Raw genomic sequence first — 15,494 nt, 5'->3', positions numbered from 1 at the left:
AGAAATGCATGAAGGTGAAAACGTTTTCATTTTTGCAAAATATAGAAACGCTGTAAGGGCTGTTTTCTTTGAAAATTATCTTTCACACATGTGTTTTTCCGTTTATTACCCGATCGCCTGTGTTCATTTTTTGGGGGTGATACATTCTGCATAGTTAATGCCACGCCAGGATTCTTTTCGCAGACGACGTCACAAATTGTAAAGCACCATTGATATAGTCAATATTTCCTATTATGTTTCATGAAGTATATCGCTGTTGCCATTAACATCGCGGGTTTATAGTGCCAGCGTTTGGCTGGCTGTCATTGATTTTACCCGTAACAGACAAACAGCCTGCAGTCACAGAACATTCAGTCCTGTCTTTGCCTACCTGGAGCACGGTGGTGTCTCAGGCACTGACAGAAATACATCAGAAATCCGTGTTATTCGACAATGGATTGGACTTATGAAATGTCGAGTTTTTGCTGCGGTAAGTATCGGGGGGGGGGGGGGGATTTCATCAAACAGTCTTAAGAGCGAGTTCGTACCTAAGAGAGATTGCAACAGCAGAAATGCACTGTTTCAAACCCTTCCTAAGAACAAAAATGTTACTAGGAATTTTGATGAAAGGAAACCTGTTACTTGTTTTGGAAAATAAATAAATAACTGAGGCATTGAATATAAATTATTCATATACTTATGTTTTCGTTATGATACCTGCTGCTTCTGTCACTGCTGATAATAATGTTAAAAGGTACTCAGTATATGATGGTGATTGGTGACTGATGATGGTGATGATGATGCTGCTGCTGATGATGATAATGATGGTGGTGATAAGTGACTGATGATGATGATGATGATGATGGTGATGATGATGATGATGATGATGATGATGATGATGATGTTAACATTGCAGTGTTAATGGCATGTCTGCTAGCGGGAGTGGTTAGCCAGCCCATGGGTATGGGGGATTGCCCAGAAGGACAGGTACGAGTCATAAGACAAACACATTAGGTTTTAAGGATTCAATGACACGCTTTGAATATTTATGAGGGCAAATGTTCAAGACTAGACATCTTGAAAATATGCAACAAAATTGCAACGTAAAAAAATATTATAAATTGTATAAATATGTTCGTTAAATATATTATATTATTTATATAAAACAAAAAAAGCTTTGTTGAATGTGATTGGTACTGGAAAAATAAATAAATAAATAGCTTTTCAACAAATGTAACCATTTCCCGTGCAGATATTCTGCTTCATGCGGGAGCGGTGTGTGAATCTGGACGGCACGTGCCCTGACCACCTCTCGTGCGGAGATCACGAGGTAAATATTTTGTGTATCGATATAAATACCCAGCAGGTAAGGAAAACCTGGTGCATTTATAACGAGATTGAATTAAATGGGTAATAATTTGCATGATATTAATATTAGACATTTATCACTTCGTTTACATTTTAGAAAAGTCGATATGAAAGAACTAGTTAATATGACCATTATCCGCCACACATATAAACAATGCCAACGCGAAATGATTCTACTGAAGATGTGGGATTTTATGTGGTTTATGCAGCCGATGATTCCATCAGTGACAAACATATTTATTAAAGGGACTATTCACCAGATTGGCATCAAAAAAGTTTTTTCTGTAACGAATCTCAGGACAATTAAAAAATAAAGAAGTCTTTGATATCATAATTGTAAAAAAAATACCAAAATGTAAAAAAACATCGATTTTTAGACCGGGTTCGAACCGGTGTCGCCAAAATTGCAGCCCAGTCATGTATCCATTGTGCTACGAAGGCTAACCCTATACCGTAGGAATATTTAAGCTATATACATAACTTGGTTATATCACGTGATAACATCGACTAGCCAATCACGCATAAGAATGAATTCTTCTAGGTATACATACCTAGTAAATTAAATCTTTTTAATGGAAAAATACGGAAAAAAACTGCGAAAAATAAATTTATTGTAAACTATGTGGTACTTTAGTTAGTTAGTTTCAATGCATTGTACACATCGATACCAAGTTTATTTCAGTTTTCGACAATTTGCTTTTTATTTCGCTATTTAATCATCTTATTTGAATATTTTCAAACGGATAAACAAAACATCAACAAGCAACGCATCCAGTCAATGACTTGATTGTATCAAGAAGTGTAGGGTTTCCGTTTTGGAATGTTTTGCCAAATTTAGAGGAATCGCACTCTAATTCAAATATCAATGTTTGTTATAAGTAAGAACAACCTTCATGTTTATCCAATGGGCCTCTTATATAAAAATATAATGTACATAATTTGCCACCTAAACACATTTGTGACAATCTGTTTACGACTATCGAAACCTCGAGGAGTCTCGTGTCTGATGTCAGACAGCGAACCGTCACTTTCCTCTACCGAAGACTCGAGGAGTCTCATGTCTGATGTCAGACAGCAAACCGTCACTTTCCTCTACCGAAGACTCGAGGAGTCTCATGTCTGATGTCAGACAGCAAACCGTCACTTTCCTCTATCGAAGACTCGTGGAGTCTCATGTCTGATGTCAGACATCAAACCGTCACTTTCCTCTATCGAAGGCTCGAGGAGTCTCATGTCTGATGTCAGACAGCGAACCGTCACTTTCCTCTACCGAAGACTCGAGGAGTCTCATGTCTGATGTCAGACAGCAAACCGTCACTTTCCTCTACCGAAGACTCGAGGAGTCTCATGTCTGATGTCAGACAGCAAACCGTCACTTTCCTCTATCGAAGACTCGTGGAGTCTCATGTCTGATGTCAGACAGCAAACCGTCACTTTTCTCTATCGAAGACTCGAGGAGTCTCATGTCTGATGTCAGACATCAAACCGTCACTTTCCTCTATCGAAGGCTCGAGGAGTCTCATGTCTGATGTCAGACAGCAAACCGTCACTTTCCTCTATCGAAGACTCGAGGAGTCTCAAATCTGAGGTCAGACAGCAAACTGTCACTTTCCTTGTAGCAGAGAATTGGAAGTAAACTTACTGTGGCTAAATTAAACTAGTACTTAAAAGTTTAACTATTTGTTGAGGGAGCTCAGGTTATTTTTGTCATTGTATACTATATTTTGTTATGAGTCTAGTCTCGGACTTGAAAAGGTTCTTAATCATGGGCCCATATCTACTAAAGTTTACGCGAGTTTCTTCTTTTGTAGATTGTCGACTGGAATCTTTACGGCTACGAAGAATGTCAGCATGGTATGTTACCATCTATATAAATCATTGTTTTTCGATTGAAATAGCGTGTAGTAACAAAAGAAAACAAAAATGGTCAAGTTTTTTGTTCTATTTATTGACGACCAACCCATGAACCCGTACGCAATTATACAAAGCGCTCTCATCAGGTGGTGTGGACAAAGTGAGATCATATGTCGTTCGTAAGGTTTCGGGATACAATAATGTGAATATATAGTCATTGATGAACTCCCATCAGACAAACCGTTGATAACTTTCCGTTTCAGCAAAACTATTTCTCAGTATTTAGTCCATTCGTGTCATCGACCGGTGATTGTGTACACTACGATATGGTTCATTTCAGACATGACCGGTGATTGTGTACACTACGGTATGGTTTATTTCAGACATGACCGGTGATTGTGTACACTACGGTATGGTTGATTTCAGACATGACCGTCGATTGTGTACAGTACGGTATGGTTTATTTCAGACATGACCGGCGATTGTGTACAGTACGGTATGGTTTATTTCAGACATGACCGGCGATTGCGTACAGTACGGTATGGTTTATTTCAGACATGACCGGTGAGTGTGTACAGTACGGTATGGTTTATTTCAGACATGACCGGTGATTGTGTACAGTATGGTATGGTTTGTTTCAGAAATTAATTGTGACTGTTTACAGTACGGTATGTTTTTTTTCAGAACTGGACGGTGACTGTGAAGATGGGCAATGTGACGGCTACTGCGACCACGACGAGGTACATTATTTATAATAGCGCGTAGGGTGAACGTGAAGAGGTTCTATTTGCGTCCTTGAATGTTACTTAGAGCTTTTTCGCTGTCACGCCTTTATATGTTTAACTTAACCTTGTAGTTGCTATCATTTGTATAAACATGTATTATTAATTACTCAGATCAGATTCAACCCGATAACTGTACAATGATTATATTTTGACTTTAAATGTTTTATTTATTTTGAAAAAAACAACAACTAATACTGACTTGTAACGCAGTGAGGGCTGTTAAGGCAATTCACTTCTGTGTTCTGTTTAATGTACAACACAGCAATTTGATGTTCGTAATAACAGTTGACAAATGTTTTTTTTTAAATTTATTTAAATAATATTGTGTCATTTTTCAGTATCTTGACACAAGCGATGGTTTTCCTCAATGTAGACCAACAGGTACGTACCCAACCTCCCTCCCTCCTGACCTGTCCCTTCTATTTTATAAATGTAGCATTTGAATAAAATATATGTCAGTCATCCTTTTCTTTAATACAGTATACTTCCATACTATTTATTATTATTCAAATGTTGTATCAGTAGTCCAAAAATAACAGATTTTTTGATGAGTAAGTATATCAATAATTTTTTTTGTTCATATCTGTTCATCTAATGATTTAAAAAAATCGATGATTTCGATTTCGTAATTTACTTTTTTTTATTCTTTCAGACCAGTCGTGTCCTTATGGAGAGGTACAAAATTGAAAACATATGAGGCAATTTCAGTGACAAAAAAATGTTTCAATATGGCAATTTTGTAAAAATAAACATTTCTATGTATTCATTTATTGATATTTCTTTTACATTTAGAAAACGACAGCCTTTGAACATATGAGCGATTCCCACAACGCAACACATAATCGGTGTCTTAGTAAACAGTCGGTTTGACACTGAAAGATATTTCATAACAGACTGGAAAATTGAAATTCGGGTGATTCGAAACATCGGTTCCCTCGATGTTTTGGCTCGGTCCCCGGCGTCCTCGAGCGATCGCAGTTTTACTGTATATAGTTTTAAGATTGGTTTTAGAAAGAGAAATGGTTGATGAATGTTACAAATGTGATGAAAGTGCTAAAGAACAATGCGTGCCAGAAACAAATGTCTTTGAAATGGAAATAGGATTCTTTTTATAAATTGTATGATGCCGCCAGGTAAACTAGTGTGTGTTATATGTATTTATGATCTTAACATTTCAGATATTCTGTTCGGGAACGAGGTCCTGCATGTCGCCCGAGGAGAAGGTTACGTGTGAAGTTATGCCGGGAGAACTCTTGTGCCCACGTGGATACCAGGTACTCGTCCGTCTTTCACGTGCTTCGCACGTGGGTCTACTCAGGAATTTGAAGTTATTTTGTTATTTTTGAAAGGTCACTGTGCTTCCGAAAGAACTGGATTACATGAGAATGCCAATATACAAAACTTAATTTGTAAACAGAGAGGGAAAACGATTATTATATTTGCGTGCCATGCACAGAACAGAAATAAAATTTGATTTTCACTAACTATTTGCATTGTCAGGTCTGTTGGCAGAACGCCCGGCAGGAGTGTGTCCCGGACGACCAATGTCACTTCCTCTCTGGTTTGTCATATTGTTTTCGCGACTCTAGCGGAAGGCTTTAGATGAGCCATTAATGGCCAAAAGGGATGTTGGATTATGAACCCTTTTTCTCTCAATAAATGATATAAAATTTAATGACAAACCGTAAATATTTGTCTAAGTGTAAAGGTATTTTTAATATTTAATATTGATAATTCTTACAATCATTTTTCGGTAAAATGTTCATTTTCAAAGGCAAATTTGTCATTACTAACTGGAACTCGTTATTTTGCAGTGACGTTCCAGATTAATGCATCTTTCCCGGAAGTTATTGGGCCCAACTGGGAGCACTTTGATTCCGCCCTGGCCCACATCCAGAACTCGACTGCGGCCGTCCTGTCCGTCAACCGGGGCATGGTGTTTGGGTTGTACGCCTGGGAAGGAAGTATGATGTGTGATGTTATAACAACTTGAGACAAATGAATTTGTGCATTTTAAAACGTCGTCTTTTAGCAGCTGTGAGTAATTTAAATGTAATACAGCATGTGTGTCGTTTTCGGATTATGTATATGTTTTCCATTTTTTTGTTTTCAAACTGGGATTGTAGTGGCACACTAGAGCGCTAGTTAGGGTTAAGGTGAGGGTTAGGTAATGTTTTAGAAAAATATGTCGAGATTACATTTTATTAAAAATTATGACAGGCATATGGGTACATTTTGGAGTACCCCCGGAACTTCGGAGCGCAATCGAGGCTTTGTTCTATGACCAGCAAAGGCAATTCCTCGCCAACGACGATTGGAGCCTCGATATCGTTTGGGGTTCCCTCAGCATTTACGAGCACTTGCCGATTACGAATCCCGGGGATAATCCCGATATGGGATCTCATTGTTCAGATGGCATGGTCAGTTTATTATTCTTTTAACTTTATAAACTTAGGCAACCAATAAGGATAAAACTTGATTACCTCAATCTGGTTTAAACCATAGTATCAATATACGTGTTTCGCAAGCGAGTACTACTTTAAAAACACAACAGTAAAAATGAATTGAATTGTCTTGTAGATCTATTGTTTGATGACAAGACAATGCGTGTCAATCAACGGAGCTGTGCCGGACTGCGACTCGAACATGCCTTGCGCCGACTACGAGGTTTGTGTGTAATACTGGCGCTGTCATAGCTTAAGTTTAGTGTTTCGTATATTTATGTTGTAAACGAAAACCATGTTTTTACCTCTTTAATGTATAAATTCTACTCTTAAGTAAATTGGTAATGGACATTTGATTCAAGAGAACGTATAATTTTATCGTAGAACTGAAAGAAAAAAACTACAACTGTTGTGTCAACCTTGGAGTGTTGTTTCAGTCTCAGGTCCAGTCGTATCATGAGTTTCTATTCCTGCACCCATGTTCGAGACTATGCTTTTTTATGGACTACCGTATACGTATCCATTTTTTATCATACATACTTAGTATATGTACAATTAAGTTACGTGTATATTTTAGGTTCTGTGCAAGGACGATATGGGTGGCTACTACTGCTCAGATCAAGACTGTCATGGTTCATCCGGTAAGAACTTCATATCTCTCCCTAATCCTCAAATTGTCTAAGTGAACTTATTTTATGATTATTACAGAGAATAAATGGATATAATACTCGACAATGAACCATTGCATACTAAAATAGAAAAAAAATCGGTTTTAAGTTGGTGCGAATGACCAAAGGTTCGCCTCAAGTTGCACCTTGCATGCTTTCCACTTATTTTATATGGTTATAGTAATTTTATGAACTGAAGGACAATATTAAACATTAAATCAGAGAGGTGTAAGTAAGGAATATAAACTCGCTGAAGAAAATGTCAACATTAACATTGGTTGTAGCTTTAAAAGGGCAAACTCGGTAGTGGCGAGTTCATTTTTTTATATTCAAGAAAGAAAAAATAATCACAGGTTGAAATACGTGAATGCTTGTTTTTGCCCAGCTAGCTGCAAACGAAAATGTCGACTTAACTGATAGTGTGATGTAAAGTATGTTCATTTCACCAAAAACTAAATTAAAAAATTTGTTGACAAAGTCCGGTGCAATTAGGAAATATGTTTATAAGATAGATAACACCAATTAGGTATATAACCTCAGTAGTGTATTCAACTTGGTTGCTTAGTGCTTACTACAGAACCAGGGGCGCTGAATCTGAATTCTACGATTTTTCTACTTGTGTCTTTGTTATATAGTTTATTTATAATTTATATCTACAACTACTTTTATTTCTAACTGTCTTCCCTAAAATTAATTTAACATTTTCAGAAATATTTTCATTCTATTTAAATTGTATAACTTTTTGTAGCCACATTATAAAAGCTGCACTCTCACAGATTGAACGTTTTGACAACTTTTTTTTATTTTTTGTCTTGGAACGAGCCAAGTTTTGCTAAAATCCATGGAAATCAGTTATATAAGACGGCTGACAAAAATTAGATCGCAGATTAATATATTTAAGTTCAATTTTTTTTTTTGCATTTTTCTTAAATCGTTAGTAAGCCTTAAACATTAATTTTCGAACGGAAATATGGAAATCTGCGATCTGATCTTTTGTCAGCAATCTTTTATTATTGGTTTGCAGATATTAACGCAAAAATTTGATCTTTTCAAGACAAAAAATAAAAAAAGTTGGTAAAAATGGTATATCTGTGAGAGTGCAGCTTTAATTGCCAACGACAATGATATATTGTTATAATAACACAATGGAAACTACAGGGACAACCTGAGTAGCCTAACATGCAAGATTTCCCTGTCTAATGGCACAATGTCACTAAACGAGAGACACAGAATAGGCATAGCTTCGCCGACATACTATACTCGGATTATATATATTTTGGCAAATATTGGGGGTTTCTTGTTGCTCTTGACGTTGTATGTCTCCCGTTTTGTATCTTCGGTAGGTTAAGAACCTTGTAGTTGTACATTTAAAGTGGCACAATGAACCTGATAGTTAATTTCATTTTATTTTTATGAATTACAACGTTTTACTCATTTGACATAAATGATCAAATTCAAAAGAAACATATGATTTGTGTACAAAAATAGTTAAAAACAAACAGAGGCGATATTTTGGCGCTCCTGTTGACTTGGGCATTTGTAGCCACGTAGCTATTAATTGAAAATAGCATTTGCTTGGCTAATAGTCTTTTAACTGGACAGAAATCGTATGATGTTTGTTATGTGCAATTAAGTCGGATGAGTTGAACATAATAATGCATTATGGTATCTATTAAGTGTAAACCTATATTTTTCCCTTTATACAATCAATGTTTTTTGGCCACCGTTTTGCATTGTGCTGTCATTGTCAAAATATATTTCGTTTTTATTTTTCCAGGTAACATACAATGTCCAGAAGGAGAGGTATGTGCCAGTTTTATTATTTATAGGATATATAATAGTTCGTACCTAGCAATTAAAAAACACACACTCTAATGGACCACTGTCACTTAATCAATAATTGATCAATACATTTGATATTGCAAAATACTAGGTACTTTCAATCATCATTTTTAATAATAAACTATTGTTCTTATTTCAATATTCCGGGAAATGCTACACTGTCTGAACGTATTACGAAACGTTTTTGTTTTTATTTTAATGGGACATTGGGCCGATTCTATCTTTTGACGATAACCTTTTGATTTTCATGAATCCATTAGCCGATGCTTATTAAATCTATAATTGATAGTAATGTTAGAGCTCCGCTCATATCCATTAGTGTAAACTTTCTAACAATAAAGCCACTATGGAACCCACGTAAGCAAACACGGAAATTCTGATAAAATATTTACAAAACGCTAACGATGCTTCACATTTTATTATCAATTGTTGGTTCAAATCTCCATGAATAATTGCTTTGAAACCTGTAACATCATATATGGTACTTCGGCTTATATGGAATCTATGATAATTTAATTCATACCACATTGAGAAATTTATATAATATTCATGGAATATATAAGGAACTTGGTGCAAAGCTAAACCGCATTTCTGATATTTAATACAAATATTTTCAGAAAAGATGCCATCCTTTGCCAAAATTTCAGTTTGACGGAATTTTGTAGAACGATGCAACGCTGAAATTTTGGCCAAGGATTGCATCATAAAAATGCAAGAAACTAAAAAATTATTTCACACGCGTAGAAGCAAAAATAGAATAGTATTTTTATGAACACAGAAATATTTTCATATCTTTTCTGTCAAAAAAGTTTTAGAAGTTAACATCACTGACCCGTAGTGATCTATGTGATAACCCCTTTAAGTCACGTGATTCCTTACCCTAGATACGATAACGATTCACATATAACCCCTATAAAATAGTTAGGAGTGATAATACGTGATAAAGTGATAGAACCGCTTAATCATATCGAATCTTTGTCCCCCGGATACCATTTTCTGCACTTCTATCATTTAAAGGAAATATTTCAATGGTAAATTATCATTATACACATATGATACATGTTTTTATGAAATCGAAAGTAAAATTACTCTTATTATTACTTTGGTGTTGTTTCCCTAGATTTACTGCTTGATGAGTAAGCAGTGTGTTAACGAGGTTGACGCCAGTTGCAGCGAGCAGTCGTTCTGTTCTGACTTCGAGGTTATATATAGTTGTGTAAATAGATGTGTAACCCAGTAGAAGTGTATCTTTCATACTTCCTTGCTGTTGTACTCCTGGCTGTACTGCTTGATGAGCAAGCAGTGTGTGAACGAGGTTGACGCCAGTTGCAGCGAGCAGTCGTTCCGTTTAGACTTCGAGGTTATATATAGTTGTGTACATAGATGTGTAACCCAGTAGAAGTGTATCTTTCATACTTTCTTGCTGTTGTATCCCTAGCTGTACTGCTTGATGAGCAAGCAGTGTGTGAACGAGGTTGACGCCAGTTGCAGTGAGCAGTCGTTCCGTTTAGACTCAGAGGCTTGTTAAACTATATAAGCTGTTAATGGCACCAGCATATCACCGTTTTGTTGCTACTTAACATATATTAAGTATGAAGTCTACTTCGAAAATGATACCTGTTGAAGTATTCACGTTCACAGCATCTGTTTAGACAATATGTAGGATACCAAAACAAAGGTGTATCAATGTTTTCGAAAATGGGTAAAATAGCTTATATTGCCTACTTGTGAGACTCGCAACCTCGAAAATATGAAAACGTCTATTTTCCATCGACAAGACTCATTTTTGCCTACGACGTTTATATCTAAATGAATGCATTTTCCATTTTGTGTATAGCCTTGATAATGTCCAGTGATTAATTTCCATGCAGGCAATTGCGTATATGCACATTGTGATGTCTAGTGACATTGTTTCTGTACCATGCATGCAACTGTGTATCTGAACATTGTCTAGTGACATTGTTTTTGTCCAATGTAGGCAACTGTGTTATGTACGTTGTGATTTTCAGAAACCTTTTCTTGTCTCTTAGTTTATGCTTCTTTTGTATTTGTTTTATCTCGATTGTGAAGACACCTGAAAGCTTTAACGAATCACTCTCAAATCTGTTTTCAGAGTGCGAATTGAAGTTTTTGCGGTAGATGAAGAATGACCCTGTTTCTGTCCCTTTCTGTTCCTTACATGGAATGCCCCAATGTTCTTTTCTTGTATGCACAAATTGTATGATCATATAGTTGTGTGTAGTGTCTGTAGTGTACAGTGACACCGTTTCTGTCCCTCGCATGCCCAGCTCGCGTGTTACTTTACTTCTAAACAAGATATAATACATTGACGAACATATTATGGATACTGCTGTTTTGTATAAGGAAGTGTTTTGAAGGTTAACTTGTGTCCGTCTACAGCATACCACGCCCATCGGACTAGTCAATGCTATTTTATATAGACCTCCAAATAATTACCTATCAATACTTAACTTAGACCGAAAAGTGATATAGATATAATGCCCGCATTTTAAAGAATTTGATTGACTATTTAAACAGGGCCAAAAATGATATAGATTCGCAGCTGGAAATTCGGAAATGGCAGCCATTTTATTTTAAAGCCAGTATTTGAACGTTCGTCGATAGTTTGAGCACGAATTAATCAGAGCTTACATTGATAGTACTGAGATTGATGTTGTCCCGAATTTGTAACACATCGTTTGTGATAAAACTTATATTTCAGTATCTGGACGTGACCGATGGATACCCGCAATGCAAATATAACGGTATGTATTTTCCTTTTTGCATGTATGCAGTACATGTACAAAAAAATAATTTAAAAAAAATATATACCGTAAAGTATTCGTGCTCTCCTTGTCGTAATATATTTTTCTAGTACGATGGTTCATTTGTTGAATATTTATTTCACATTTGGTTACTTTCAGATGAGTCCTGTCCGTATGGAGAGGTATGCATTACTGATTTACATAAACATGTAAAAATACAATAGTATATATTCAATTTGGCCTTGTTAGTTTATAGTTATCACAAATGGCTTCTCAACAAGTTATTTTAGGCTTCTTTGCTGATTCAAATGGTATGATTGGCGAACTGTAGTTACTGGATGCAACTAGACCAACCAATAAACATTTTTGGCTAACTACTGTTAGATCACATGTAATCATTTGTAATAATTGCTAATATACGTGTAGCACTGATGGTTTTTATATGTGTCATTCATTGCAAATACAATTTAAATGTTGGAAAATAACGAATATTTATAGATTCTCCGTAGGAAATCTTACATGTTTTTACAAATATTTGTATTGATAACTGTGGCTATTTGCAAATATTTTAAGAATAAGTTAATTGTAAAGTAGAAAAGACATACAGTGTGTGTTTTTCTTTTCTTTTTTTAAATAAACACACAATATGTGGCTGAATATTTTTGCCAGATTTACTGCTATGGAACACATTCATGTGAGTCAGATCCCAGCATGTGTGCCGACTCCTACCACGAACCTCGGTGTCCCTATCATTACAAGGTACAGTAGAACAATGTTTAATATTGTTTTGGAAGACTGTTTTCTGTTTAGATGTTACCGTAAAATCAAGCTAACCACAGGGAAAATTAGAAAATTAAAAACCATTTGTATCTTAAAAAGCAACGTAGGCTTCAGGACCTTGTCATTTTACCAATTATAAACGTTATCGTAAAGGGGAAAACAGGAAAGGCTTTTCTAGCAACTACTTTTATTTCTAGATAAAAACAAGATTTAGTTGATTTGCCGCATTTGAACGATCATTGGAACCATATATTAGGTCTAAACCGGTTTTTGCACTCCCAACATTACAATTTCTTCTTGTTTGAATACTTCAAATCGAGGCAGTCGGCACAATTTATAGTTGAAATTCTTAATAAAGAGCTACAAATGAATTATATATGTCCTTGCAGTACACACATTGAGGACACATCTTTTAAACAGTTGAATCATTTTAATGGTTGAAAAATGATTGGACAAGTGTGAGCATACAAACTAGTGACCCATTTTTGTTGCAGTGAACTATTGAGACACATACTGTTCAAGGCGGTAATCCCATTATTTACTGACAAAGCTATTTTAATGCGTGTGAGTTCTGTTGTGGGCCTTTATACGTTTGTATGACTCGTTCAGGGCTAGTATTCAATATAAATCTTAAGTCAATCTTATGGTCATACATCATTGACTTCATTCACTCTATTGGTCAGTTATTAATAACAAGTAATCCGATTAGCTACATCGTTCTTACATAAGATTAAGACCAATATTGAATACCACCCCAGCATCGTTGTGGGCATTACTTCGTGTCTCTTAACAGGACTATTTTCATGTTTAAATTTTGGACTTGTCCAACTACACTTTAATGTATTACTGTTCTAAAAGTATAGCTTCCAACTTAAGGTATGCTGGCGTAACGACCGACAGGAATGTGTACCGGATCACGAGTGTCGTTCCCTGGCTGGTGAGTCATATTTGTTTAATCACTTAAAAACAAAAGCCAACTAAGCAACAACACAAATGAAAAGTTACATTCTTTGTTGGTATCTACATTTATTCAACCTATTAAAGCTGCACTCTCACAGATTAAACGTTTTGACAACTTTTGTTTTGCCTTGGAACGAGCCTATTTTTGCTACAATCCATGAAAACCAGTTATATAAGACTGCTGACAAAAAATTAGATCCCAGTTCTTTATATTTAATTCAAAAATTGATGCTTTATGCATTTTTCTTGAACCGTTAGTAAAACGGTTTAAGCTATAAAACATAAATTTTCGAATGGAAATATGAAAATCTACGATCTGATTTTTTGTCAACAATCTTACATCATTGGGTTGCATATATTAACGCAAAAATGTGCTCCTTCCAAGACAAAAAATAAAAAAGTTGTAAAAATGTTATATCTGTATAAGGAATATGGGCTTTGCGTCTTTCGGGCCGCTGAAAGAAATGTTTATGTTTATTTTTTTCTTTTCATTTATTACAGTCATGTTCATGATAAATGGTGTGTTTGGAGACGTGTTTGGAGTCCAAATGGAGCATTATGACCCTGTGATTGGCTACATTCGGGCCGCTATCGCCGCTTCACTCTCTATAGAGCCAGCCATGATGTTCAACTTTCAAGCTTGGGAAGGGAGTAAGTTATCATCGTAGTTCTCTACAGCGAAATCATTTTACATGCTTCATTAGAGAAATGTCAACGGTACCCTTGTCTTCAATGAAGATTTGTTTCACTACATATCGAGGGGTGAACGCGAAAATGTTCTATGTGACATTAAATAAAGAAGCAGATAGAACATTTTCGCTTACACCCCCTCGATATGAGAATTGTTAAGATAACAAACTTCGATCATTTAAATAATACAACCACCAATTCGCTTAATGAGACAGAACAACCCTTATTTTGTAATTAATCTTATTGTAGCATATTTGACATATATCGTCTGTGTTACGTATCTTGGTACGTTAATATACTTCTGAAAAAAGGTCGTTTGGAAGCACACAATTCATTAACAGAAAAAAACCCAAAAACTATTGTGATGAGTGTGTGGTTGTTTGTGTTGTTTGTATGTATGTATGTGGTGATTATACATTTGTGTCTCTAGCTCATTGTCGTCTGGCCTTGTGCATGTAAACAGAGATTATTTTCTAATTTTTGAAATTTCGACTGGGCTTGTCCCTTTAGTTTTAACTGTGTATTGCTTGTTTATTAATGGCGTAACATTACAAGCGTCTATTGAGAGATACTTTCATTTAAAAATGATATTTTTAGTAAATTATTTCGAAGGACCATATACATGTTTACACCTGTACATGCAGGTATATGGGTGCGTTTTGAAGCACCGGAGGAGCTGTGGAACGCCATAGAGGCTTTGTTTAACGGGACTATGGGCCAGTTCTTGTCTGACACCACATGGAACCTTGATATAGACTTTGGTTCCGTGCACATGGAGAGGTTGTACGGCGGAGAACGGTGTCCATACGGAATGGTAAGAACGCTTTAGTATAGGTATATATAACAACCGTTATTTGATTATCGGTCATTTTTTTACAATAAATAAACATATTTCATTTTGCAATAGGGAGAGGGGATGATAGAAACAAGTGTTATAATCCCGATATGGCATACTATTTAATCTTCTCTTATATACAGTAGTGGACATTGTTTTTAGTTCTTTTAAGTTTTACGCCTTTAAATGCACTTTTCTTAAAATATTGCATATTACAGAACATGTGTATGAACGGGACCGGAAGTTACTACTGCTCAAACATGAATTGTGAGGAACCGGAAGGTATGTGCATACACGGGAATATGACAAAACCGACATACATCGAATCCATATCACAAATAAAATGTCCTTTTTCGCTAGAAAATTAAATAACTACTAGGAAATCAAAATATCATGGAATTGCCGACGATGCATGTTCGCGTTGGATTGTTTTCTTTTGTTAGTTCCCGTAAATTTAGGCATTGTTGGTTATATCTTCTTCCGAATTTTATTGAAACATACTAAACAATACGGAGATCTTAGTG

General features: G+C 35.7%; 1 protein-coding gene across 1 annotated transcript in view; it reads left to right on the top strand.

Annotated features, from left to right (window-relative positions):
• The first annotated feature begins 356 nt into the window (after positions 1-356).
• LOC128244365 (uncharacterized) overlaps positions 357-15,494 on the top strand; it is a 36,011-nt gene continuing 20,873 nt past the window's right edge. Inside the window, exons 1-22 of the mRNA XM_052962379.1 lie at positions 357-469; positions 896-966; positions 1,232-1,309; positions 3,159-3,201; positions 3,886-3,941; positions 4,325-4,367; positions 4,639-4,661; positions 5,165-5,260; positions 5,487-5,547; positions 5,801-5,950; positions 6,207-6,406; positions 6,567-6,653; positions 7,008-7,071; positions 8,876-8,901; positions 10,061-10,141; positions 11,663-11,705; positions 11,865-11,887; positions 12,375-12,464; positions 13,362-13,422; positions 13,947-14,096; positions 14,780-14,949; positions 15,189-15,252. Coding sequence (XP_052818339.1) covers positions 433-469; positions 896-966; positions 1,232-1,309; positions 3,159-3,201; positions 3,886-3,941; positions 4,325-4,367; positions 4,639-4,661; positions 5,165-5,260; positions 5,487-5,547; positions 5,801-5,950; positions 6,207-6,406; positions 6,567-6,653; positions 7,008-7,071; positions 8,876-8,901; positions 10,061-10,141; positions 11,663-11,705; positions 11,865-11,887; positions 12,375-12,464; positions 13,362-13,422; positions 13,947-14,096; positions 14,780-14,949; positions 15,189-15,252 — 1,717 coding nt within the window. The 5' untranslated portion in view covers positions 357-432. The remainder of the gene's footprint in view (positions 470-895; positions 967-1,231; positions 1,310-3,158; positions 3,202-3,885; positions 3,942-4,324; positions 4,368-4,638; positions 4,662-5,164; positions 5,261-5,486; positions 5,548-5,800; positions 5,951-6,206; positions 6,407-6,566; positions 6,654-7,007; positions 7,072-8,875; positions 8,902-10,060; positions 10,142-11,662; positions 11,706-11,864; positions 11,888-12,374; positions 12,465-13,361; positions 13,423-13,946; positions 14,097-14,779; positions 14,950-15,188; positions 15,253-15,494) is intronic.

The sequence above is a fragment of the Mya arenaria genome, chromosome 8 (assembly GCF_026914265.1).
Source record: "Mya arenaria isolate MELC-2E11 chromosome 8, ASM2691426v1".
Lineage (NCBI taxonomy): Eukaryota > Metazoa > Mollusca > Bivalvia > Myida > Myidae > Mya > Mya arenaria.
The sequence above is the reverse complement of the archived record's forward strand: the minus strand, read 5'-3'. Positions and strand labels throughout refer to the sequence as shown.